Source organism: Aythya marila, assembly GCF_965140915.1.
Source record: "Aythya marila genome assembly, chromosome: 3".
Taxonomy (NCBI): domain Eukaryota; kingdom Metazoa; phylum Chordata; class Aves; order Anseriformes; family Anatidae; genus Aythya; species Aythya marila.
The window spans coordinates 117,834,649-117,859,903 of record NC_139044.1 but is presented as its reverse complement, the minus strand read 5'-3'; the positions used below and the strand labels follow the sequence as shown (position 1 = coordinate 117,859,903).

Below are 25,255 nucleotides of genomic sequence, written 5' to 3'. Positions count from 1 at the left end.
GAGTGACATGGAAGGGTCAGGTATTTAACCTTTCAGAAGATGTTTTCACACTCTTTGTTGCATTTGGGGGAAGGTTGTTTCCAGATTTGGGCTCTTTCAGAGGGGGTTCCAATAAAAACATTCTTGCATTTTTGCCAGCATACATCCCATGGGCATTTTAAAGCATCCACCAATTTTCAAGAAACAGGTTTTAGGTCTGTCAGTTACTCTCATGTTAAAAGGTGTTTTTTGCACAATAATCATTCAATTATTTTGTTTTCTTAGTTTCCATGAAATCCCGTATTATCAAAATGCATGCAAGTCAACAAATTATGGAAAGCACATTTCCTATAAAGATGAATAATTCTTATGAGGTTAAAATGTCTATAAAAGCCAGTTCATTTGCAAAATAAATTCCACATGAGTGACCTACTGGGCATAAAGAATAAACACCACAGTTCAAGTAAAGTAACTGTGCAAAAACTCTTTATCAAAGAGTGCTGATAAGGAACATCATTTCTATACTCCATAGAACCATAGAATCATACAACGGCTTGGGTTGGAAGAGACCTTAAAGATCATCTCGTTCCAACTAGATTTCCATTTAGCTTTTGTATGGTACGTGACTACACACCTGGTTCTTTGGTTTCTTTTATTAAGATGTGCATAGGGCTCAACCATACAGTTACTACTGAGCCACTTAAATATATTCACTGATTTACTGCAATGAACTCACTGAGTCTGTGTTCCACCCTTCATAGGAGACTAAGCAGATTACAGCTGCTTTCTCATAAAGGTCTTTATAGAGGTTTTGCATCATAAAAGAAAAGGCACAACGTGATATTTCAGGTGTGAGCTTAGGACTAAGGCAAATATTGTGCCACTGCGTGCTTTGCCATCAGGTTCCCAGGTGGATCTCTTAGAGCTGTTTTCCTTTAAAGCTGCCAGCTACAACTCCCTTCATGGGCTACAGAAAGAAACAGGCATCTCTAGAGGGCTGTTCTTTCATCCTACATTAAGTGAGATGAATTACCCTCTGGAAGCACTGCTTTCTTTCTCTCTGTTGACTGTACATGGAGCCTGCGATGACCAGACCAGCCAGGCTTAAATATCTATGTCTCAGACATGCACACTCGGCCAGAGAAAACCCATCCAAAATGCCAACCTCACAGGAATTTGTGGCTGGGGCAGACAAATCCGATCTCAAGTCTCTCTCTGCCCCATTTTTTCATCAAAAACAGGGTGACAGCACTTTCCTGTCTCACATAGGAGTTGTGAAGATAATGACAGTGAGAGATTGCGAGATGCTCAGCGATTACAGCATTAGGAGCCCTATGTGTGCACTTAGTAGATAACATGTCATTTATTACCAGCTTTAAAGACTTGCTAGCAGGCAATGGCAATATCTAAACATCCAGTATCCTCTCTGAAGACTTCACAGGCTTTTCCCAGGGCTTCTTATCCCATTTCAGATCATTTTGAAAATGAAATATGATTTCCCAAGTTCAGAACTTACAGAAATAAGGCACCGAGGAAATTTAGACCTTTACCTTCATCAAAAGTACAGCAGTCACAGCTCACTTGCACACCTACATGTGGAAAATGAACCCCTTTTTCTAAACAGGTTATGTTATACACTCTCATTATGGTAATCTCCTGATTAATTCAGAAACCCAACTGTATTTAAATATAAATTTAAAGGGAAAAGTTTACCCATTTTCCAAGCAGGGCTCTTCTTTCTTCAAATACCTATAAAACACAAAGACACAAACAAAAATGAATACTTTAAGAGGATTTAGCATTTCTGAAGAAAAAATACAGCTTGAAAAAACATTTGTGTGACCTACAAAATATAAACAGAATCACAGAGTGGGTGAGGTTGGAAGGAATTTGTGGAGATCAGTTAGTCCAAAGTCCCTGCTGGGTCAGCAGAAACAGACTGCTCAGGGCTCCATCCAGCTGGGTTTTGAACATCTTCTTAGATGAAAGCTCCACAGTCTCTCTGGGCAACTTGTTCCAGTGTGTGACCACCCTCATGGCAAAAAAAAAAATAAAAATTCTATGTTTAATGGAGTTTCCTGTATTTCAATTCAAAAAGTGGCCATTGGCCCTTGTCCTTTCCCTGGATGATACCAAGAAGAGCCTGGTCCACGTCATCCAAGTCATTAATGAAATGATCGTTTAAATGATCCTGACCCCAGTGTGTAAATCCCTGATGTACTCCAACAGGGACTGGCCTCCAGCTGGCTTTTGTGCTGCTGATCCAATCCCTCTGAGGACAGTAAATCATTTTTCAGTCCACCCCACTGTCTATTTTTCTAGTCCACACTTTGTCAGCTTGCCTGGGGAGATGTTATGGGAGACAGCATAGAAAATCTCATTAAAAGTCTGAAAATCAACCAGTCTTCCTGGACCTCTCTTCTCTCCAGGACCCTATCCCAAGCAATTCCTCCAAGCAGATCACTGAAGAGGCCAAGGTTTGCTCTCCTCATGTCCTGGGTTGTTCTCCTCCTATTTGCTTTGTTCTTTCCTCTTGGCATCCTGAACTCCATCATGTCTTTGTCACTGCAGCCACGGGTGTCCCTGACCTTCATATCCCCAACCAGTCCTTCCTTGATTATAAGAATGAGGTCCAGCAGAGCATCTTTCCTTGTTTCCTTGATGACCTGTGTGAGGCAGTTGCCATCAATGCACTCCTGAAACCTCCTGGGCTGCTTGTACTCTGCAGCATTGCCCTTCCAGCAGCTGTCAGGGTGGTTCAAGTTCCCCTGTAGACCAGGACCTGTGACCATGAATCTTCTTCCAGTTGTCTGAGGAAGGCTCCATCTGCTTCTTCTTGGTCTTTGTCACCTCTACAGCCTGGTTATTGTCAAAGGTTCTTTTCACTGTAGGATACTGCTGAAAATTCAAGGGCTATGTGAGTACACCTACGAAGGACTGCTCCAGCAGACTGGCTGCAGTGTGCTGCCTCACTTCTCCTCTCTTCTTTGCAGCTCACCCTAGCACTCTGCCCTCTTGAGCATACAGTGACTTGTGGTGTCTCTTGTGCTTTGGTGAGACCAGAAGCTGCGCTTCCTAGATTTTTATTTTAGAGATTTCAGTTCTCCTGAGTTGGAGACGTTGGGTGACTGAAAACTCCTAGAATGGACACAACGTGAGTAGCTATCACACAGCCCTGGCAATGGCTTCGATCTTCATGCAGTGAGTCTGGTAGGAGTAAGAGTAAGCCCAGTCTTTATGGCTCATGCTGTGCCTAGGCACTTTACAGCGACAACTAACAAGAAGGATGATCGGTATCAAAATACAGTGGAGGACTTGTGATGTTGACCTTTATCCATAGGGAGCTAGACCTGAAAGCACCAGCACGTGGCTTCCCACTACCACAAAACTGCCTTTACGCTCGGGATTGTGACCTGGCAAGTGAGGAAATGTTGTAGATGTGTTTTCTTTCCAGAAGACAGATCAAAGAGAAAAAAGCCCAGCTTATAACTGCACATAAAAACAGCTATTAACCACAACTAGAAAACACGCTTGATCATTATAAACTCCAAACATGTTATTGCTTTGACAGCCTGCAAAGAAGGTTCCTGCAGAGAAAGACATTATCAGTGCTGATGTCTGGTACAGCAGTTGTCAGCGTTAGCTCTGTCTCTCTCAGCAGGAGTGTCTCTCGTGAGGGGTGGAAAATGACATTTCTTTTATTTGCATGTTGACAGTTATTATTTGCTTCATTTGCGTGTGGGACACTTGGCAAAGTTGAAAAACAACAACAACAACAAAACACTCTAACAAGCTGAACTTGGAAAAGGATTTGCCACAAGCAAGTGATGAATAGTCAAAGATGTAAGTTTTGGGTTGGATAACTCCAGCGAAGCAGTGAGCTATTTATATAACTGAAAGCAATGTTAATGGCCTTTGATCAAAGAAAGACACATATTTGCTTTCAGCATTCTTGGAGATACATCTGAAGCCAACTTTGTCAGAAAGTTCTGCCTACTCCAGGCACTTGGAAGCACTAATTAGCAATAGAATGGCCCCAAATTGGTATAATCATCCACTGACTTAATCAAGACCATGTTTACTGGTCCTTTCCTCCAAAGCCTTCAAGTTATACCCATACTGTACCTAAGCTGGCTGGCCTTGGATGCAGCCTAAGGCCTAGATTGCTCCCACGACCTTCCATCTCACATCCGTGTCTTCAGGTAGTTTAAAATAAGCTCAAGTTCAAGGCTGCCTGGCAAATCCCTCCAGCCATTGCTGCAAATGCCACTGGGGACTCTTCTACCCCACTGCTAGCAGAAGGGAAATCATCTCTTGACTTCCAGTCCTTCCTTAAAGGCAGGTCTGACACTGAAGTCTGCCCGGTTTTGCTGAGGGCGAGCAGCTTGCCCTGTCTCCTATCTTTACCACATCCTTAGCTGTAGCACACCCTTGGCATATCTAAGACTCCATCTCTGGTTTTCTGACCATGAATGTTGCATAATTCATCATTTCCTAATTCTGGCTTCTTGACTTCGGTCTGTCCCTGATGGAGCTCCTGGCTTTAAAGCAATCGTGCCTGCCCACGGCCCAGTAGTAACACCCTGGACATGCTCTGATAACTGCTGTAAGGGCAGAAAAACATAGATGGAGGCTACAACATTCAGGATGTACAACTGGAAGGAAAGATCTTGGGTCCTGCCAACAATGCAGACAAGGACACTCTTGAGAATATTTAAAAATACAGGGAAACACGCAGGAACCACTGATAGAGAACCCCACAGATTAACCAAAATTAGTAAGGTAGCAAATTTATGCCACTATCTGTTATTGGGTCTTCTCCTAGCAACAATTTAGATGGAGCTTAAGTGCTACTGATTCAGATCAGCTCTAAATTCTCACCACTGCTGTCACTCATTTCCTATTCAACTAACAAGTACTTCTCTTAAGCATCTCTTCTGTCTATGCTTTTATCTTCTCATTGTTTTTCACATACCTTCTATCTATAAACTCTTTTCTCCCTTCACACTTTGCCTTCACTCGAGTGCAGAAATGAGCAGAGACATGTATGAAAATGGCACCTTCTCACTCCCTGGCTCCTTATATATACTGATTGGATTATCTCCCAATTTCAGCTGTCAGCAATATTTTTGTTTTCTGCTCAGTTGGTAGAGCCAGCACTGAGAGTAGTAGCACAGTGATAAATGAAGAAGAGTTTCAAGCAGGTCAGTGCTATAAAACTTGGATCAGAAACAAGTAAAGAAGTTTTATCACAACTTTCATCACTGACCACAGGTAGTAGGAGGTAGGTTCTTTCCTATCTGGAACACCATTAAGGGCTGGAGTACACAACACTCCAAGATGAGCTTCTAAAAGTTTGGCTGCAGCCAAATGCAACATCACACTGCCTAAGGAGCAGAGGAGGAAGAAGCTGGGAAAGGGCAGTTTTACCCACGCACTCACTGCTAGTCAAATCACACTTTATTGCACAGTGATGTGCGTCTGTAAAAATGTGTCTTAAAGAGTGTAGGAAACAGACATTAAAATGATTCAAAGGCGGGAGAATCTGCCAGATTGAGAAAACTTCAAAGAGCTCAATCTGTTTAGTTTATCAAAAAAAGATCAAGTGTTGGCTTGAAGCAGAGTAAAAGTACTTCCACAAGGAAAAAAATGCTGGTTACAAAAGAGTTTAATAAGCTAGCAGAGGAAGATTTAAATGATGGAAGCTAATGCTACAGGTATTCAGACAAGAGACAAGGTTTAATCTTTTAATGGTGTGGAGGATTAACAATGAGAAAAGAAACTGAGGGAAGTGATGAAATTTTCATTTTGTGATAATCCCAAAGGTACACTGGATACCCTCATGGAAGATATATTTTAGCCAAATTCAAGTTGGTGAGCTCCAGACAGGGAGAACTGTGTGAAACGAGGGACTGAGAAATCCAGGAAGTCATACCATGTGATGTAATGGCCCACTCGGGATTAAATTCGGTGAATCATCAACAGAAATTGAAACTGAATTCTGAGGGAGGAATATGCTCCTGCTGACACATGAGACGTTAGCAGATCCCAGATATAGTATGCCGAGTGGGAGACTAGGAAATGCATCTCGTTATTTCTAAATTGTGTGCATCATTTCAGCTAACAAAATATCAGTTTGGCCTCATCACTGCCAGGCAGAGCAGAGGAGACAGGGCGTGGGTACTAAGATCTCTCCTACAAACTGAGCTGGAGCATGTTGGCCACTCAGACACTTGCACTGACACTCAGTTTGCTCTGGGGTTAAACTGAAGTCTTCTGAGGCAGAAAAAGAATGATTTAGCAACTTTCACTAAGAAATGTATACACGTTTGTTTGTTTAAAAACAATTGTTGGGCAAAGTACTTCTGTGCTTTAAAAAATATGTTAGAGCTTTCAGTTTTTACATAACATAGGAGGTTATATATATATATATATACCATAAAGACTATGTATGCTATATATATATCTATATATGGACGTCTAATAGTAAAAATCTTTAAGTTCTTATTCCATTATTCGTGACCTACACAGCCAAAACCATAAGTTTTTTTTTTGTTTGTTTGTTTTTTTATGAGACTTGAGAATTTGTCAAGTGAAACAGAATTTGCTTTAGGATTTGCAAATATTCAAGACCCAACTGGAAAAGGTCCCAAGCAAATCCTCTAGCTCACTCTGCCTTGAGGGATTTGCCTAGGTCATCACCAGAAGCCCTTTGCAAACTCAACAGTTCTGTGATTCCATGAATCCAACCCATTGGCATGGAACTTGCCTTGTCATTCATGAGTTGATGGTTCAGTGGAGTCCACGTGCTCATCTTGGTTTGTAGCTTGGGGCCATCCATGTTTCTAGGAGGTGCAAACGCCATGGATGTGTGAAATGGGGAATCTCTGGTGTCTTGTCGGCACCAATGGCTACAACTGTTGAACAGAAAAAGACCAGCATCATCTCTGTGCTACTCCTTTACATTATGTTAGAGAAAAGCAAATCATTTCAAGATGTAATCTAATGACTCCATAGCATAGCTACAATACAAGCAGAGTTATTTGAAAATCATTTAGGAGTAACACCTGCATTTTATTTTATGCGCCCACAGTAACTGCGACCGTAAAGCCCAGATTTCCTGATGGAACCTCTGTGCATTAATATAATATAAATAGTTAATAATTAAGCAGGTCTTTCTCATCACAAACGTTATTGAATATGCCTTTGATTTTTGCTGCATAAATGATCACGACAGGGTATCTGCAGCAAGCTCGAAAGCACATTCAATTTCTCTTTCCAGTTGTTACTGAAAATTTGAGGTAGCCTGTGCATCTACTTCAGTGACACTAGATGGGTTTTTACTGATTTTGATGGGCATATAATGCCAGGTCTCCGAGGGCCAATTTGTTTCTATCACATTTAACTGAAAGAATGAAATCCAGAGTGGCTCAGAATTGACTGAAATCTCTCAGCGTCCTGTTGTCAGGCAGATTGGTTTTGACATCTGAACTGACTGTGCTGCTCTTTCAAACAAAAAAAGTCCTCAGTGAAGTAAATAAGGCATTTAAGAAAATTTCCCCTTGCCTTTTGTGAAACCAAATAATTGGACGTTGTTCAGTCTAAGCCATTTATTCATAATTGTTTGCCCAAAACAGGAAAAGCTTTTTTCCCCCCCTTCATCCTGTATCCTGCAGCTGGATTCAGCAGCATAACATCGTTGCTCACCTCAGGGAACCGATTTCCAGACTGGAGGTTTAAACTGCAGCAGCCTAAAAACCAGGTCATTTCTTTACAAGTAACATTAAAAAATATCTGTTTCTTTCGTACAGATATTAGGTAATTGTTCTGTTAACACTTCAGACTGTTTTAAAGCTTCATGGTGGCAAGGTGAACAATAGGACATTGGGAATGAAAGAAAAGGTAACTGCATTAAGTAACTCCAATATTGTGTTGCCAGCCTACCCTGAATCCAAGCACCTCAAAACCTACACAGCAAATAGACCTTTACAGCTAACACGGCTTTAAGGCTCACAAAATACACTTTCATGAAAGCCCAGTCCTTCCTTCCTTACCCAGGCAAAATTCCTGTCTATATCAGTGGGAGATTAATCTTCAAAAAAGCACTGCAGGATCTGTCTGGGCACATCACCTTTTTTGATTAGTTTTTCCTCCTCTTCCCTCCTAAGTTATTTTGGAATCAAAGAAGTCTAAAGAAAAAAAAAAAAAAATCAATCTGTTATATTTTTCCCTCTGCATCTGGTGATGTAATACAGACCATGGTTTGAAAATAAGTTCATTACAAGAGTCTCAGTTCTTTGTTTCTTTTTTTTTTTTTTTTCTATGCAGAAAGGAATTTTAACTTCCCACTAAAGCTAAAAAGAAGCCACTAAAAGCTAAAAAGCTTACCGAGGCTCCAAATCTTCACATTCTGTAGTTGGCAAATGTTAGAGGCTTCTTGTGCAATTTGGTATGTGCATTATGGGTATGCATTACAATGGGATCACTTACTGGGTTGTTCTTGTTGGATTTTTTTGTTTGTTTGTTTTTTGTTTTTCCTTCAAGGCCCCTGCCCTTTTCAATACACAGAAATCTGACATCACGAGCTAGAGAAACAGCTCCACTGCCAAAAAAACAGGTTCGGGCAACCATGTCCTGTTTTTCAGGGACAACCTTCTACATTAGTCACAAAAATATCAGTTGTCACTGCAGCACACTCCCAGCCCTGGATTCATGTTCCAGTTTGCCTCCCCTGTGCATGCAGGGCTTTCTTGGTGTGCTGGAACAGCTGCGCTCACAAAGCACCTCTCTGAGCTGGCGTGTGAAACAGCAGTGCCTCCAGACCCTCTTGTGCTCCTTACGTACCAAAATTGTGGCTCACAACACAGCTGGCAGAAGTCATATTCCTGCTGTAAAGCTGTTTGCTTGAATTGCAGTCAACATTCAAGCCTGATATGTAAACAGGGCGGCAAAGGCAGGTACCATCAGGCAAAAAGGTGAGCGTAGCCAAACTTTTTAGCTTTGCACACTAAGTGCCAGCCTGCTATCACTCACTCACTACCCCATTCCTAGCAGAAGCACCCAAAAACCACCCGCTTTGCTCCTCGTCTCTGCAGCTATGCTCGAAATTGTAGTGAGGGGGTGCAGGCAAGGAGCAATCTGGCAGCAACCCCATGTCCAGGCTCAGTGGCATGTGTCTGCAGAATGAATTCTTTGGTGAAGTCAGGACTGCACAGTGTCACTTCAGAGCAGATGTTTTCCTCGAGTTCCTCAAAGCCGTGCTGTATGTGCTAGGACTCGGTGCACTTACCAGGCTTTGAATTTCATGGGATGCATCAGAGTAGTCAGCAGAAAATCTAGAAGCATTAGAAAATCTAGAAGAATTTCACCTGTAACATGCAGCTAGCCTAAATATTGGACTGCAAGTTCTCTACAAGCCTTCTAAGAAGAGCTTTGGTTCACTGACTACAGTTTAGCTACCTGTTCTCCAAAGGAAAACCTTACACTTCTTGTCTTCCCCCCCAGCTCCTCCTCATCCCTGGCAGGATTAACAGCAAATCCTGCTCCTTCAAGACTCTAGAGTAACTCTGATCAGAGTTAATCTGTGACATGATACTGAGGTGGCTGCAGCAGCTTGTTCATTAAGCACTAAAAAGCAGCTGGTGTGGTGTGCAGACCTGCGATCGTCAGGCTGTTTAGCTAGGGCCCCATGTTTCTTCTGTAATAGTCGTTATCTTTGCACTGGTTGCCCAAAATAACATTCCAGAGATTGCTCCAGCTTGTTCTTCACGTATCCTGGGATGAAATTAATCAAGCTCAGCTGATTTGGAAACATTCAACCAGCAAGAGACATGAGATGATGTTAACAAGAAGTCGAGCTTTAAATATATATAAGGAAAATGTTCATTACCCACAGAGAGGAAGCTATCGACACATGTTGCTAAAAAATATCTAATATCCTTCTAACAGCAAAACCAGAAAGGCAAACTAGGAGTGGGTGACAGGCATAAAAAGTAGCAACACAAATGAGATTTGGGGGAAATCCTGGCGAAAGACCAAATTTTGTGAATATATGCAATGTTTTCAGGTTGGTTGCATTGGACTAACTTCATATCAGGATGCTCAGAGATCTCTTGCTGTCTCAAAGCCATTGTCTTACACGATTTACAGACAGCATCTGAGCCTGGCAGAGCACAAGTGTTAAAAAAGGGAAATACTACTAGCAGGAAATCTGTGCATCAGACAACTTATCCCCAGCTCCTAAGAGAACTCCCAAAGCAATAATTTAACTAGATGATAATAAGGAGAGGACTAAGAACCAACCTTTATTTGTCAAGAAGAAGTAGTGCAAATCAATCTGATTTCCTTCTACAACAGGATAACAGGCCCTGTGAACAGAGAAATTAATGATATATCTTAGTTTCAATCCTTTGACATAGATTAACTTGCTATTCTCACAAGCAGGCAGAGAAAACTGGGCTTTGGTGGTACTTCTGCATGGGTTAGTACAGCCAGAGAGCACCTAGGAATGGTTCAAATGAAAGTTAGAATGGAAGGACATGTTGAATGAGCATCCAAGAGGTTTGTGCTTTTTGTGACGTCTAAAGGCAGCAAACATTAATTTCACAGGACAGGGAACGTGAGTGGCATTGTCTAAAATAGCAAGACAATTTCAAGGCTGATGGAAAACCAGCTGAAGCCAATGGAAATACTTTCACTGATTTCAGTGCACATTGGGTCAAGCCCTTGGCTTGAAAAAATGTGATCACATTTCAGAAAGATTAGCAATACGTAATGATCATATCATATTAACTAAGGGCCCAGGAATCATTCCCTTTAGCTGGGTTAATCTCCGCTTAACCCTCTGGAATGGCATTCCAGAGGTTTGTACAAACCATACTCAAAACAAGCCCTTCAGAAGCAGACCCACTTTATTAATGTTTCTGACCACATCTCTGTAGGAATAAGCCTTTGTGGTTCAGTACAGCCTGGCGCACTCAGAGGTTTGAGAACGCATTTTGCAGGGAAAAAGTCTGCACTCGATGTGGCGATGATGGTGCAGTCAAATTCAGCGTTGAATAAACAGAATTTGACTGAACGAATCGAAAGCTCAGACAAGATGGTCGTTTTTATTATAAATTAGTTTATCGCCAATAAACAGCTCGCTGATTAATGCCATGGAAGAAATGCTTTAAAGAGTAGTAACAGAAAAGTGGGCTGGAATACAGGCCAAACTAAGGGGCACTCAGCACAGAAAAATCCAAGAGGATAGGTCTGGAGGGAAAAGATGATGTGAAACAGATACTCATATTAAGGGAACACGGAGAAAGATGGCAAGAGGAAAAAGGCAGCAGGCTAAGTGCACACAGGCAATGATACAAAATTGAGGCCAACACTGCGATCCTCCTTTCCCCTGGGCTAGCCCTTAGCCCACAGGCTGCAAAACCTTGATATTAACCTGACTTTCCATGTCTCTTACCTGCTCTTGGCATGGTGATGCCCTCAGTTACCATTTCTGCTCTGACTGCGTGATATTGCCAGCTCTCCCCACTGCAGCATCAGGCCTCTCTCGGTTATCCCCAGGGCCACAGAAAGCCCTGTGACACTGGCACAGATGCTTGTCCCGCTAGCTTCCACGCTCACTGTGGTGTCAGTGCTGCAGGATCAATAATTCTGTGATTCTGTGATTCTGTGAATAAATGGCATTGCCACAGCACTGATAACCCCCAAAACCTTGTGCCATTGATGTTTCTGGGTCTCCCCAACATCACCACCCCTGTGCAGCCTGTGTGGACTGAGACTAACACCCTTACCCCTGCCACAGCATGCTGGACATATCAAGAACCCAAGGCTCGAGTAACTCTACAATCCCCCTTACCACAGACACTGAGTAGCTAAATTTGCATTTCTCCATGGTCCTCGATGCCCACTGAGGTATCAGTACTCCACATCCCATCCTAGAAGCATCTCCACTGGCCGAACAACCCCAAATCCCTTGTGCTCCTCCATGCCACTGCCCCCTAACCCCTTGCTGTGGTGCTTCAATTTCCAAACCCCCTTCCTTTTCCCCACTCAGCTCCAAAAGGACCATCTCTGGTGTCCAGAGCACCAAGAAACCCAGCGATCTCCCCTCCGATACCTGCCTGCTCTCCTCTGTGTCCACGTTACGGATGTTCTCCAGGATCTGCTCCAGGCCCTGACGCACGCTCCGGTTCCACAGCAGCCTCCTCGTGTCCTGCAGGGCCGACGTCCTCCCCGGGGCTGTCACAGCACCGCACTGTCCCTAAGACATTACACCCAGGGAATTGATCAGTATTGATTCCCAATACCTTTTTGTTCCTAAATCACACAAGGGCAGGTCCCTTTCCACAGAATCAGCCCGATTGGAGTTGGCAGGGAGCTCTGGAGATCACCGGGGCACCCCCAGCACATCGCTCAGGATGGCATCCTGGCAAGTTTTGGGCATCTCCAGAGAAGGAAACTCAATAAAATGAAACGTTTCCCTTTCTACCCTCAATCTCAACCATTTTTTTATGGTTATTTTTGGACAACCCACAATGCTCTCACCTCGGAGCCCCTCAGAACCCCCCAATCCTGGGCCCTGACGGCTCCCCTCACCCTTTCACAGGCCAGCAGCGCACCCCAGCCGCCCACCAGTCCAAACCAGTGCTGCTGCCCCCCTTACTGGGCTCCTACAGCCCCTTAACGCCCCCTCCCTTGGGACACTGAGCACCCCCCAACCACCCTCACCCCCCCACCACCCCGGGGACCCCATCCCAAACCCCATACCCCCTCCCTGGCCCTGTCAGCCCCTCACAGCCCCTCACAGCCCCTCACCCCAAGGGGCCGCCATTTCCCCCCCCACACTCCTCGTAGGGCGCCCCCTCCCCTCAATTCTCCCCCCCCCCAGCTTCCCACAGCCCCAAAATGTCCCCTCGGTGTCCACCTGGTTCTGAGGTCCCCTCACTCGCCCCCTCAGCTCCCCGTTGTCCCCAGACCCCCCCCGTTTTCCTCATGGACCCCCCCCCCTCAGGGCCGGGCCGGGCCGGGCCGCGCCGCCCCTCACCTTCCCGCCCCCCCCCTCACGGCCGCATCCCGTCTCCACGGCAACCGCTCCCCTCCAATCAGGAGCGGCGGAGGGGAGGCAGAGCGCTCGGCGTTCTTCTACCTAGCAACCCGGCCCGGCGCGCTCTGATTGGCTCCCTCGCCCCGGCGGGGAGAAGGGAGGCGGGGCGGGGCGCGGGGAGGGGGCGGGGCCGGCGCTGCGGCGGGGGCGGGGGTGTGGGGGGGGGGAGGGGGCGCGGCCGCTGCCTCGCGCCGCCACCTGAGGGGGGAAGGAGCGGGGCGGCGGCGGCGGGAGCCGCGCTGAGGTAACGGCGGCACCGGGGGGGAAAAAACACGGGTCGGGGGCCCTCAGGGGTGTCCCTTCTGATCCTTTAGGGCTCAGACGGGGGCAGGGGCACCGGCTCGTGGTGACCGGGTTGGAGGGGGGGCGTTTTAGAAGGGGAGGGTCCCTCATGTCCCCTCAGATCCCTTCAGTCTCCCTTCAAATCCCCTCATGCTCCCACAAATCCCCTCATATTCCCTCAAATCTCCTCATATTCTCTCAGTGTCCCTTCATATTTCCTCCTATCCCCTCCTTTCCCCTCATAAATGTCCCCTCCCCGATGCCCCCTCCCCGTTTTCCCCCTGCTGAGGGGGGCTCGAGGGAGGGGGGGGGGGGGCGATGCCTGGCAGCGCCCTGAGGAGGAGGAGGATGAAGATGAAGATGAAGGAGGGGGGGTTGGGGATGCTGGTCGTGCCCCTTTCCTTGCCCATTTTCCCTTTTTCCCCCCCTTGGCTGGCTGCATCCCCCTGTGCCCGTCATTGGGGGGGTCCTGAGGGGCCTGAGGAGGGTCCTGAGGGGACTGGGGAGGGTCCTGAGGGGCCTGGGGGGGATTTGGGTTGATCTGAAGGGGTCCTGAGGGGTCTGGGGGGGATTTGGGGGGTTCTGAAGGGGACCTGGGGGGATTCTTGGGGGGTTTGGGGGATGCCAGCCCTGTCCCTTTGCTGTAGGATGAAGCTGGGAGGCCAGGAGCTGTGTGTGCCCTTCCCTTCCCTTCCCTTCCCTTCCCTTCCCTTCCCTTCCCTTCCCTTCCCTTCCCTTCCCTTCCCTTCCCTTCGAGGATGCTGAGCCCTGTGTGAGCACTGAGAGCACCCCCCTGCTCCCCACCCATGCCAAGGGGAGATCCCCTCCAGCTCCCCAAGCTCACCACGGGCTCGGACAGAGAGAGAGATGCTAGAGCTGTCCCTCCGGACACATGGACTCTCCAACAGGATCTCACAGAATGGCACCAGGCAGGTTTTGGGTATCTCTAAAGGAGATTCCCGAGCTTGAAGGAGGGCGAGCAGATGAGCTGCTGTCCATTTTTTTCCCCCCTTCTGCCTTGGAGCGGCGTGAGCATTGCGGGGCCGCTGCCGTGTGCCCTCCTTCCTCCCCGTGCAGAGGATTTAGGGGTTATGCTGGGGGTCTCCCTCACCACCAGGGGAGTCCAACGCTGGAGTTTCTTTCCCACCGACTCGTGAAAATGGAGCGAGGAGAAGAATGTAGCCTCCTTTTGTGCCTTGGTGTGGGTGGGAAGGGGTTGGGGAAGCACTGCTGGGGCTCGTGTGTGATGAGTTCCTTTTCTTTCTCCCCGCTCGGAGCTGGGTGGGGAACGACGAAGGTGACATTCTCCCCTTGTCCTCCTGCTCATGCAGGGGGAGTCTGGTTTGTCGTATCGCCTCCTGCCTCCAGGAGAGGTAACCCTGAATATATCCAGCCACAGCCTCTTGCTAACAAATGTGTTGTTTGTTTGTTTGTTTGTTTGTTTTTCCCTCATTGCTCCCTTCCTGCTGTAGTAGTAACTTAGAAATGTCTTCAAAAATTAAAAAAAATACTCGTAGGATTCAACCTTTTCCTTTCACGATTTGCTATCCTTTCTAATAATCTCTGCATGTCTTCATTTAGCCTTTGCAGTGGGCATCGGATGGGCCTGCCTGGTTATAAATAATGTATAAACGCGTAACCACACCAACAAACTGGCTGCTTCCTACCCCTTTTGCCCGCAGATTTTTTGGGGTGCCTTGGGGTAGACGGGGAGGCATCCCCTCCTCCTCCCTTATCCCCGGTGTCACCAGAAGCGGTGGGTTTTGTTTTGATGTGCATAGAAAAATAACCACAACATTGCATAGGCAGAGGCTTAACAAAGAGCACACCGAGCTGGATCTGTGGTAAGGAGCTATCTTGACACTGAAGGTTGCTTATTACAGCACTCGTCTGTCTGCACCAATTAATTGGTCATCTATATGCTGGTTTGCGAAACTCCCGTCTCCTTTCGCAATGATGCGGTCGTTTTTTTTCCTGAATTTCACCCAGATTTGTTTCTTTTTTCCCATGAAAGGGCGCTGGATGACTGGGTTACATAATTTGGTGTTCTTTGTAGCTCTGCTAAACTTTTTCTTCATTTTCTTTATGGTGCTGTATGGTAATGGGATCCCAGGCATGAAATGGAAAAGTCCTGAATGGACATGATGAATTTTTTTCATTTTTTCTGCAGTTAAGACTCTTCATGCCTTAGTAAGTCTGAACATATGCATGTTTTTTTTGTTGTTGTTGTTTTGTTTTTTCTTCAGTTTGAGGTTATGGGGATGGGAAAAGGATGGGTGGCTTTGTTTGGAGTTGGAATGTTGTTAAGATGATGATTTGTGTGAAGTGTTCATGGAGTTTTTCCCAAGACTCTAGATCCTAACTTGGATTTCCCAATGTCTGTGCTTCACACTTGGGCACGAGACCTGGTGGGAGTTCATTTTATGTTGCTTCTGGACCTCTCTTAGGAAGCGTAAGCTCCTTGTTGCTGCTGGAACAGCGTCTGAATTATAGGAACCATGCTAAAAAGGGGATTGCTAATCTGTGCTGCAAGCTCACTTCACTGAAGTAGTTTGATGGAGTCTTCCTGAGTTGGTGGCTGAAGTCTTTAAAAAATAATAAATAAATTAGAAGCAGGGATTTGGAGATGAGAACAAACCAAGAAGGTTTCTTTTCCTGACTCGGGGAACCGCTGTTAAAACCAAAGGGCTAGATTCACGGGGGTGAGGCAGCTTTTACAAAACTAAGCAGGATTTGGGGTTGTCTGACTGTAATTTATAATTTTCTCATCGGGTGAGAATATGCAGAAACCTTCAGGATTAGGTAATGCTGCCTGGGAGGTGGAGCATCTCATGTGGGTTTTGTTGGGTTTTCAGTTTTTTCTCTTTCGGAGGTACCAGGTTCTTGAAAAATAAGCCTGAGAAATTGCTAATTTCATGTGGTTGTGCTCAACGTTTTGCTCTTTTTTTCCTGCTTGCCTGTTTGTTTTTACCAGCCCGTCTTGGACAGCTACAGCCAAAACCATTGCTTCACGTGATCTTAAAGAGAAGCGCGGAGTTGTTTAGCTTGGAAGGAACCTCTCAGGATTATCTAGTCCAACCCGCAAGGTGTCTGAGGGTTTAGAGGTGTATGGCGTTTAATTTTTCTGGCCATAAGATGGGCTTGTGTACACAAAAATACGCCTATAAAACTCTTGTGGTCAGCTGATAACCAGCAGAAGACTGCCAGTTAGTTCAAACTTAGAGATGTGAAGTAGTTAAGGAGAAAGGGAAAAACTTCTTCCCTCTTTGACTCGTAGAATTCAGTTCCCTTCCTGAATGTTGAAGAAAACCCATTCATCTCTCCAGGTTAATGGAAGTCTGTTCAAATTTGTGATCACCTCCTCTGGGGAATGCTGCTGGAGTACTTGGTGTTGTCTGGTTCAAGCAGTATTTCTCATTTTCTGTTACCTTTAGCCTCCAAGTTGTAGAGTCTCTCTCCTGCAGCTGGGTGTGATGTGCTGAGGTCCTGTTCTTCTCCAGCCCCTTAACACCAAGAAAATACGGAGCCAGCCTGGGCAGTGGGCGCCGTTTAGATCCGCTCTGTAGGCAAAGTGGAGCCAGCAGGACAACGAGAGGCAGCACCCGCGTATTTTCCATCTTTCGGTGTTTGTAGAAAGCTCAGAGCAGGCTGTCTCTTGTCTTACCCGGAGCTGCTGGGATGGTTTCAGCACTGCAAGGTGTGAGACGCGTGTGCAAGTGAAATGGGTGAGGGACAACCCACAACGAGTTGCTTCCAGCTGGACTAAAACTCTGTTTGGCCACAGCTAGCCGAGCCACGAGCGCAGCTGCTCGGGCAGAGCAGCTCCCTGCAAGCCGGGACTTGCGGGTTGGTGGTGGCGACTGTTTTGTTTGTGTTTGGTAATTATTCAGCAGAAGTTCTGTGGCCCTGCACCCAAAGATGCTATCGCTGGGAATGCACCAGCGGAGGGGCTGAGTCAGAAGCAGCTCGGTTTCAGCGTGGCCGACGACTGCGCTGCTCACACGGCGCGATGCAAAGCGTGGGGTTTTCCTAAAAAAATATTTTCCTCTTTTTCCCTTTTTCCCCCCTTTTCAGGTTGAGTTTTACAGCATGCTGCTTTTTTTTCCCCACCAGAAAAAGTCAAAAACCAGGATTAAAAATTGCCAAGGGACCTTCTGAGTGAGAATTTGAAGCGATTTGCCCGACAGGCTGTTTACAACTGAAATATTTTAATCAATGACGGGACTTCTAACGTGTGCTGTTTGTTGCGTTTTCTTTTTGTCTTAGGGGACCTGACGAGAGAAGAATGTAACCTGGCTGCCGTTCTGTCAGGATGGGGTCAATCGTGTGGGAATGTGGTTAAACGTCTCAATTCCTTGACGTAACACGTGGTGTATGAGGCCGTGGAAAGGCAAGGCAAGATGCCTCACTCAACTGCATCGTCTTTGGGGCCGAGCTAACGATGTTGTGCACGAAGAGAGTCCCAGTTTTGAAGAGCCTTAAACAAGGACTGCAAATACTGCTGCTGGAGTGAAATCAGAAGGCACAAAAATTGTCAAAAAAGCTTTCTGCCTGGGCTCAGTAACTGGCCCCATTCACGGCCTGGAAGGATGGCTGGTAGCTGGATGCTCTGTTACCTTTGGCTTTTGGATGTTTTGGTGGGGCACTCGAGAGGGCACAGTTTATTTTCCTGCGAGCCCATCATCCTGCGGATGTGCCAGGACCTGCCTTACAACACCACCTTCATGCCTAATCTCCTGAATCATTACGACCAGCAAACAGCGGCGCTGGCGATGGAGGTAGGACTATGTTTTTTCATCGCTTTCTGTGGTTTGGGCCTTTAATCGATGAATAATTCTTAACAGAAGCCAAGAAGATGTTTATATTAGAAATAAAAATGAAAAAAATCAGTATATTTAAAAAAAACAATAAACACCACTTGGAAAAGATGTATTGTAATGCATACTAAAATATTCTATGACTACAAAATGAGCCTTTTTGGGTATAACTGAATGAAATACTCTAGATCTGTTTGTATTTAAGTCTGTTACTTGAAATATTTAGACAGATCAAGAATGTATATTTGGAATGGTCTGGCACCGAACTAAATGCCAGGAAAAGCATACTGAACAATGAAGAGAAGGCTTCCAGTTCTGAAGGCTGTGTTCTTTGGTGGTTTTGGAGCTCCTTGGTTTTTTGTTTTTGTTTTTTTGTACTCCTCTAAAATTTGGAGGACAATAGGAGGTACCACAAAAATAATAGGAATCGCTAATCTAAAAATCATTTCTGCTGGTGCTTGTCTAACCTTTCTTTGGAGAACTCTCCTGATGGGGTTTCAGATCCATACTTGGTCTTTTCCTCTACAGCCTGGTTTATTCAAGACCTCATCTCACTGCAGTCTGTTCTCCATCCTGTTGCCCACCCTGCCAAAGGGGTTTCCTTGTTGGGTGTTCCATGGCGTGCCTAAAATTGGGGGAGAAATACAGAATATTGGGCACGTCTCACTTCCAGCCTATTCCAGTATTTCCGTGAGAGATTTGTGCCAACACAAATTTGTTTGTATTTTTTTGAAGTGCTGAGGAACCCTTGCTGGTAGATACTCTGTGCTGAACAGAGAGAGAAGAAACAGTAGTCGTGTTTTCATCTTTGAATGCTTTTCTTGACAATACCAAAACTTAATTTAATTGCTGCTGTTATATAAAGCCAAGGCTTTGTGTTATTTAATCTTTCCACGGAAGGGCTGTGAACCAGGCTCGACAAGCTTTTTGCTGCAAGAAGAAAATAGAGATTCTTACCCTTCCATTTGCTTTGTTTGAAAGAACTATGGCCTGGTGTTTGTTGTTTTTCTTATCCACTCATCTGGCTGTGGCTAGGGATTCCAGTTGGGCCAGGTACGTGGCAACAGGAGCCAAGATGGTTTTAGAAATGATGCTGGGAAATTCTGAGCGAGGACCTTTTGAAAATCCTGCCTGTAAGGAGGAAAACGGAGCCAAAGCAAGTTTAATATGATAAAAGTGTGAACAACGGATTGTGTGAATAAGTATTTATTGCCTCCTTGAGAAGTGAAACTTAGGATATTGAAGGAATTGGTGAAACCCAGTGGATTGAAGAGATCTGGGATTTGCTCACAGAGGCATGGTGAAGGTGGGTTTCTGTTGGTGAGGAGCAGGTGGTTAGCAGTGTGATGAGAGCCTCTTGATACTGCTGTGAATAACTGAAAGCTAAAGCCAAACCAGAATGAAGTATTATAGAGATTTTGGTTATATTTGTGGGCTGCAGTAAGCCATAAAATTGTGGAGGACAGTCAAAATAATAAATATTTTATGTGTTAGGGGGAATAATGCTCATGACATCAGTGGTGGTCAGCTTATTTTCTTGGACTTGTGGTGGTTTGTTCTATCAAAAACTCATCTGGAAGCTTGACAAAGCAGTACGAAAGCAAGGAGGCAAATCAGATGCTAGGAATAATTAGGAAAAGAATCAAGGCCAGCTCTTGCTGTGGTGTTCTGCAGTCCTGAGGTTCCCAAATAGCTGGAGCACTGGGAAAAGTTCTGAGCTACCCCAATGACTGCATTTGGACTGAAAGAGGTCCAGAGAAGAGGAGAATGGTGGCTTAGGGAACGTGGCCCCTATGAGCAATGTTGGACTGCTGCTTTAGCCTGATTTTAAAGCAGCAAACAGCTGCCACCATCCTTAGGGGCACGCAGAGCTTTGGGGGGGTTGATGGAGCGCTGTCTCCTCCAGCACAGGGGCCAGGCTCCATCCGACGAAGCTGCTGAAAGCTAAGTCAAAGCAAAGAGCCTTCAGGTGGTTGCAGAAGAGCTGTGAAAGAATATTGTGGATGCAAAAGCTTGGGGAGGCTGCACCAGGATTTGGAAGGGAATGCCAAAGGCTGTGGCTAGGTAGAAAAACATGTGTAATGCTGACTTCCCCCTTCAGTGAAAACCAAGAAGTGCTTATTCTCTAACTGGTTGTAAACCAGTTTCCTGCTCGTTTCATTCGGTACCCTTTCGTTCCAGTATCCTGCAGTATTCTGCAGTTAACCCCCCCCCCCCCCCCCCCCCTCCGCTGCACGTGTGATTTTGGAAACCTCAGTTTTACCCCCAGGGCGCTTTTCCTCTCCAGCTTGAAGTCTTGCAGCTGTCGGGGCTTTCTTCTTGCAGCTCAGCTGCTTCGTTCCAGGCTCGTTTTGGTTGCCCTTTTCCAGCTCGGTCCTTGCCAAGGCACAGGGATGGGAATGACACATTGCTCCAGGTGTGGGCACACGAGGGATTTACCCAGGAATAATGGCATGCCCATTGCTGCAAATAACTTGCTAGTGATGGCCAACATTGTGTTGTGTTGTTTTTTTCTGGCTTTTGTTGTGTGTTAAACGACTGATTTCAGAGAACTGTCAAAATATCACGTTCACTTTCCCTAATAGCCTCTTTATGGCCCTCGTTGGAAGCGGAGCGGCAGGCTGTACAGACCCACAGGCCAGGCAGAAGAGATGCTGTAATTGTTCTTATCTTCATAAAAGAGCTTTCGCTAGGCAAAGGAATCAGTGGAGAAGGAAATGTTCCTGCTCTGCTCATCTGCACAGGGGGCATGAGCTGTGTGAAACGCCGTGGCTGCAGCTGGGGTATGAGCTCAGTGCCAAAACCACTCGTAAACTTACCGTGGGTGCGTTGGGGATGTGGGTAGCGCTCCCTTTGCCTGTGTAATTAGCATGTAGGTTGTTTTTTTGTGTCTGGGGTGGGCTAGGGCGATGTTTGAATGCCCCATGGGAAACAGGAGGGCTGGGTGAGGCAGCACGTTTGTCTCTGGGTGGCAAACACAGGTCCCCACACTACCACTTTGGAGTTTGCAGGGGTGCTCGGGAGGAAGAATGGAAATCTCTGGCTTTGTGTAAGTACGTTTTGACTTCTATTAGCCTAGGCTGCCCCTTAAGTCTGTGTTTAGCGAGAAGGAAGCCGATTTTTAGTTTTTCCTAGCCATTATTTAATGTTCCAGTCATACGGTTGGAGCGCTGGGAGCTGAATCGAGTCCATTCGAGCTGGCGTTGTGATGCTGGCTGGCAAGCAGCTCTCACTTCCGAGCCTCCTCTAACTGCTGGGAGCATAAAAGAACAAGGCAGCAGGACCCGCGTGATTCATCTGGTGTATTTATGAGGGGGGTTGTGCTTCTTGGTTTCTCAGTAGCACTTTTCCACAGCAATTTCCAATAAAAACCCTCAGAGGAGTTCAGCTCGTGCTCTGGATTTCTTTCCTCTGGCTGTGAGAGTACCCTGTGATGCCATTCTTGCTGCTTTGGTGGCTACCAGATCGGCAGATAAATTAGAAGAAAACACTCTTATTTTAGCTTTCAATGCTAATGGGTGCTTTAAAATAATTCTCTGAAATCTGGTTTTAGTATTCAGGGTGCTAGTTTGTAGTGTTCCATCAGTTGCTTTCTATAAGCAGAATTTGTAAGGGCTTCCACTACAAGAAAGAGTGAATATAAAGTAAAAATAGAGAATTCCTACAGCTGTTGTCTTGCCATTGGTACGTTTGTTGTACTTTTCTTCCCCTGCCATTGATTGCCTCATTGGAGGAACTGTTGAAACCTTACTTAGAATCATTGAATATAGAATCACAGAATTATTAGGGTTGGAAAAACCCTCCAAGAGCTGGTCCACCACCTCCCTGGGCAACCTGTCCCAACGCCTGACTGCTCTTCCTGAGCAGAAATACCTCCTCATTTCCAACCTGAACTTACTGATACTTCTCAAAACCCCCCAAATCAGCAAGTCACCTTTTTAAGTCTTTATACTAATCCAATTCCTCGATAATTATAAGTGAATGAGTCACGCCATCGCCGTTTTGTTGCGTTCCAGCAATACTGGCACAAGACATCCTGATTAATCCCAGGGAAACAGCACGTTACCTGTTAGGGTAGGATGGAGCCATAACATCCACAACATCTGCTTGCCTCCACTGCACCCCAGGAGCTGTTTCACACCCATTCCTTGTTTCTAAAGGGGCTGTAGGATGAGGCACACCAGCGCCCCGGTCGCTACAGGGCCCGAGGCTGTGAGGTGGTGCTCGCAGAGGCTGCACGGCGCTGGGAGCTGTCCTGCCCTGCAGTTCTGCACAGCACAGCCACCGCAGGGCTCCCCGTGCTTCGTGCTGCCTCAGGGTGTTCTCAGAATGATCCCTGATCTGTGAGCGGGTGGTTTTCTTACAGGAACTGTCTAATGGGGTCTGTCTGCTGCGCTGTGGGACTTCAGGTTCAGGGTGACAGGCTAACCAGGGTTCAGTACTAGTCAGTACTTTAAAACAAAATATTTGAGGATTATTTGAGTATTTAAGGTGCTGGTCTCTGCTGTGTTACTTCTGGTGCTCATTTTTGTTTGTTTTATCAGCTGCTTCCGTTGTGTTACGCAGATTGCGTGCTGGACAAGGCCATGGAAGTTAAATTAGCCCCATTCCCCTGAGGAATCCCATCTTGCTTACCCACCTCTTGGATTATTATTGCTGTAACGTGGAGAACTATCTTCCCTCCCTTTTCCACTTAATATTCCCTTGGCCTTGAAGGACTTATTTATCTAGCAAGCGGTGATTTTGGCTGCTGTCAGACAAGTTTTGTAATCAAATATCTTTTTTTATCAGCGAGCATGTAAGTGTTGGTAGCTCGGAGATTGAGAGCATGCTATCAAAGCATTTGTTCCTGATGAAGAAAAGTGGTTTATCGTGATGATTGCCAGCCTCTTTGTAGCCAAGTACACCACCAGCACTTCCTTCTCCGCACCGTGCCATTTGTGGGACCTCACAAATAAGACGAGGGATCAGAGGACAGGAAGCAGAGAGAAATGAGCCCTAAATGGGTCCCTCTGGGTGCGTATGGATTGATAACAGAACATAAACTTCAGAAGTGAAGATACCTGATTGTTCCTCCCCTTTTCCAGACGCAGTGGTTTCTTGCTGTATGAATTCTGGCAGGCGGTGTTACTGACCTGCTGCAGAACTGAGTACCTGCTGTGAGATTTGCGTGCCCTTGCTGGCTGCATTTCTGATTTATTTTTTATATGATGTGTGTGTATATATATCAAAAACATTTCTATATCATTTAAAAAGATATTTTTCTGATATATATATATTAAAAAAAAGGCATTTTGTGGCAGTATATTTTCTTCTCTCCATGCTGATCTTTGGAGTCTTAAAACTAGTTCCTTTTTTATCCCTTCTGAGCATACCCAGACGTGACACTGACAGAAGACGTGGCTGTCTTTGTTCTCACCCTGCTCTTAGCACCTGGGGTAGGTGCTTTTGCTTCTATGTCTAGTTTCAGTCTCCTGGCAGTGTTTCTCAAACAGCTTTTCCATCAGGCATATTACCACCAAATTTAGGTACCAGGGTTTGGATCAGAAGGGACTACTCTCTCTCAGTCCTTGGTTTTTTATAAGGACCAGGGAGAAGTGTGCCAAATTCACTGATGTTGGCTCACGTGGTGAGGTTCTTACCTGCCCTGGGGTCAGTGCTGCCCCACTTCTATTTCAGAGTGATTTCTCTTGAGACTTGGGGATTGACTTTATTTCCCATTGAGCAGTGATAGGGGCAGTGTAGGGTGGGAGATCCTTTAACTTCTTCCCCCCTAAATTCCATCTTTGCCCCTCATTTTCTTTTTGCCTTGCCCATGCACTCTCCCCTTCTAAATCTCGACCGTTTTCCTGGGCTCTTTGTAGCCCTCAGTTCTGTATCTAAAACCTGTAGAAGTGTAAGAACGTAATGCTAATGGAAAAGTAGGTTTTAATTAGTCAGTGTTGTGTAAGCACCCTAATCTTAGACTTTAATTTGCAGCGAGGATTAATCTTCTCTTCAGTGCGTAAGATTATGATGCCACAGAACAATGGAGCTGTACATGATCATAAGAAAGCAAGCTGTGCGCCAGCTGATTAAAGCCTGCTCCTTCATTTACTCCAGGCTTTCCTATCCCTCCTCCAGATTTTTATCTTCGAAATAGCCATGTAAGTGTTCTAAATTATTTTATTGTTAAACCCAAACGTTGGTCTCAAAGCTGGCACTGCACAGGTGACTGCAGAGCGCAGGCAGAGCTAACGTGTTGCTAATAAAGTACTGCTTAGAAGTTCTTGCTTTAGGAAATCTGAGGCTTTTTTGTTTGAAACCCATCCGTTTATGGCTTCGGTTTTGACCTGTAAAGGGCATGAGCGTTGTGTGAAGGTGGGAGAAATCCCAAATGGGTGAGACCACGTTGGGAAGAACTGGAGCTGTTACGTTCCCAAGATGATCCACACAAAAATTAGTATGGTCTGGTGGTTTGGCTCACAAAAGGAGGCTTCTGAGGAAGGGGGCTTTCACCTGAGGACTATCAGTCCTGTTCTTCTCATCCTAAGCTCTGATGAACTTCCAAATAATCTGAACAAAGTGTTCAGTGAAGACAGAAATGTCCAGCATCCTCAGACAGCAAGAGGAGCTGCATGCAGGAGAAGCATTCATGCTCAGCTAAAGCACAGGCCGTGCCTATTTACCGACCTGGAAAATAAGGAAAAAAAGGGTTAGAGGATTGTCTGGGGCTAGGAATCTTTAGAAGCCATAAACCCACGTCAAGGAACACCCAGGAGGAGATGTGTGCTTTGTTTTTTTTAGAGAGATGGAGTTTTAGGTGGCTGCTGCATGCCATGTGGTGTGTTTGGGAGCATGTTGCAGCTCTGACAGCTGTGAAATCCCGACTGAGGGAGGAAGGTGTTTGTGGCTGCAGGAGTACCCAGATCAGGAACAGCAAACCAAATGGATCACGGTGCTTTCAGGTCCCCCAGCAGACCTAGAGCTTACTCAAGCATGGGATTCATCCCAGAACAAACACCAAAGGGGCTAAAAACTACAGCTCGCATTCGAATGTGAGCAATCCCAGCGAGTAACACCTGATTTTTTT

The 25,255-nt window shown here is 45.9% G+C and overlaps 2 protein-coding genes across 2 annotated transcripts in view; one reads left to right on the top strand and one right to left on the bottom strand.

The window, feature by feature from the left end:
• FBXO16 (F-box protein 16) overlaps window positions 1-6,844 on the bottom strand; it is a gene marked incomplete at its 5' end in the record, with an annotated part of 28,042 nt that extends 21,198 nt beyond the window's left edge. Inside the window, 2 exons of the mRNA XM_082758379.1 lie at window positions 1,693-1,728; window positions 6,749-6,844. Of these exons, the coding sequence (XP_082614505.1) occupies window positions 1,693-1,728; window positions 6,749-6,844 (132 nt within the window). The remainder of the gene's footprint in view (window positions 1-1,692; window positions 1,729-6,748) is intronic.
• A 6,467-nt stretch (window positions 6,845-13,311) lies between these two features.
• Window positions 13,312-25,255, top strand: part of FZD3 (frizzled class receptor 3) — a 51,332-nt gene continuing 39,388 nt past the window's right edge. The window contains exons 1-2 of the mRNA XM_082757784.1: window positions 13,312-13,328; window positions 17,633-18,144. Coding sequence (XP_082613910.1) covers window positions 17,956-18,144 — 189 coding nt within the window. The 5' untranslated portion in view covers window positions 13,312-13,328; window positions 17,633-17,955. The remainder of the gene's footprint in view (window positions 13,329-17,632; window positions 18,145-25,255) is intronic.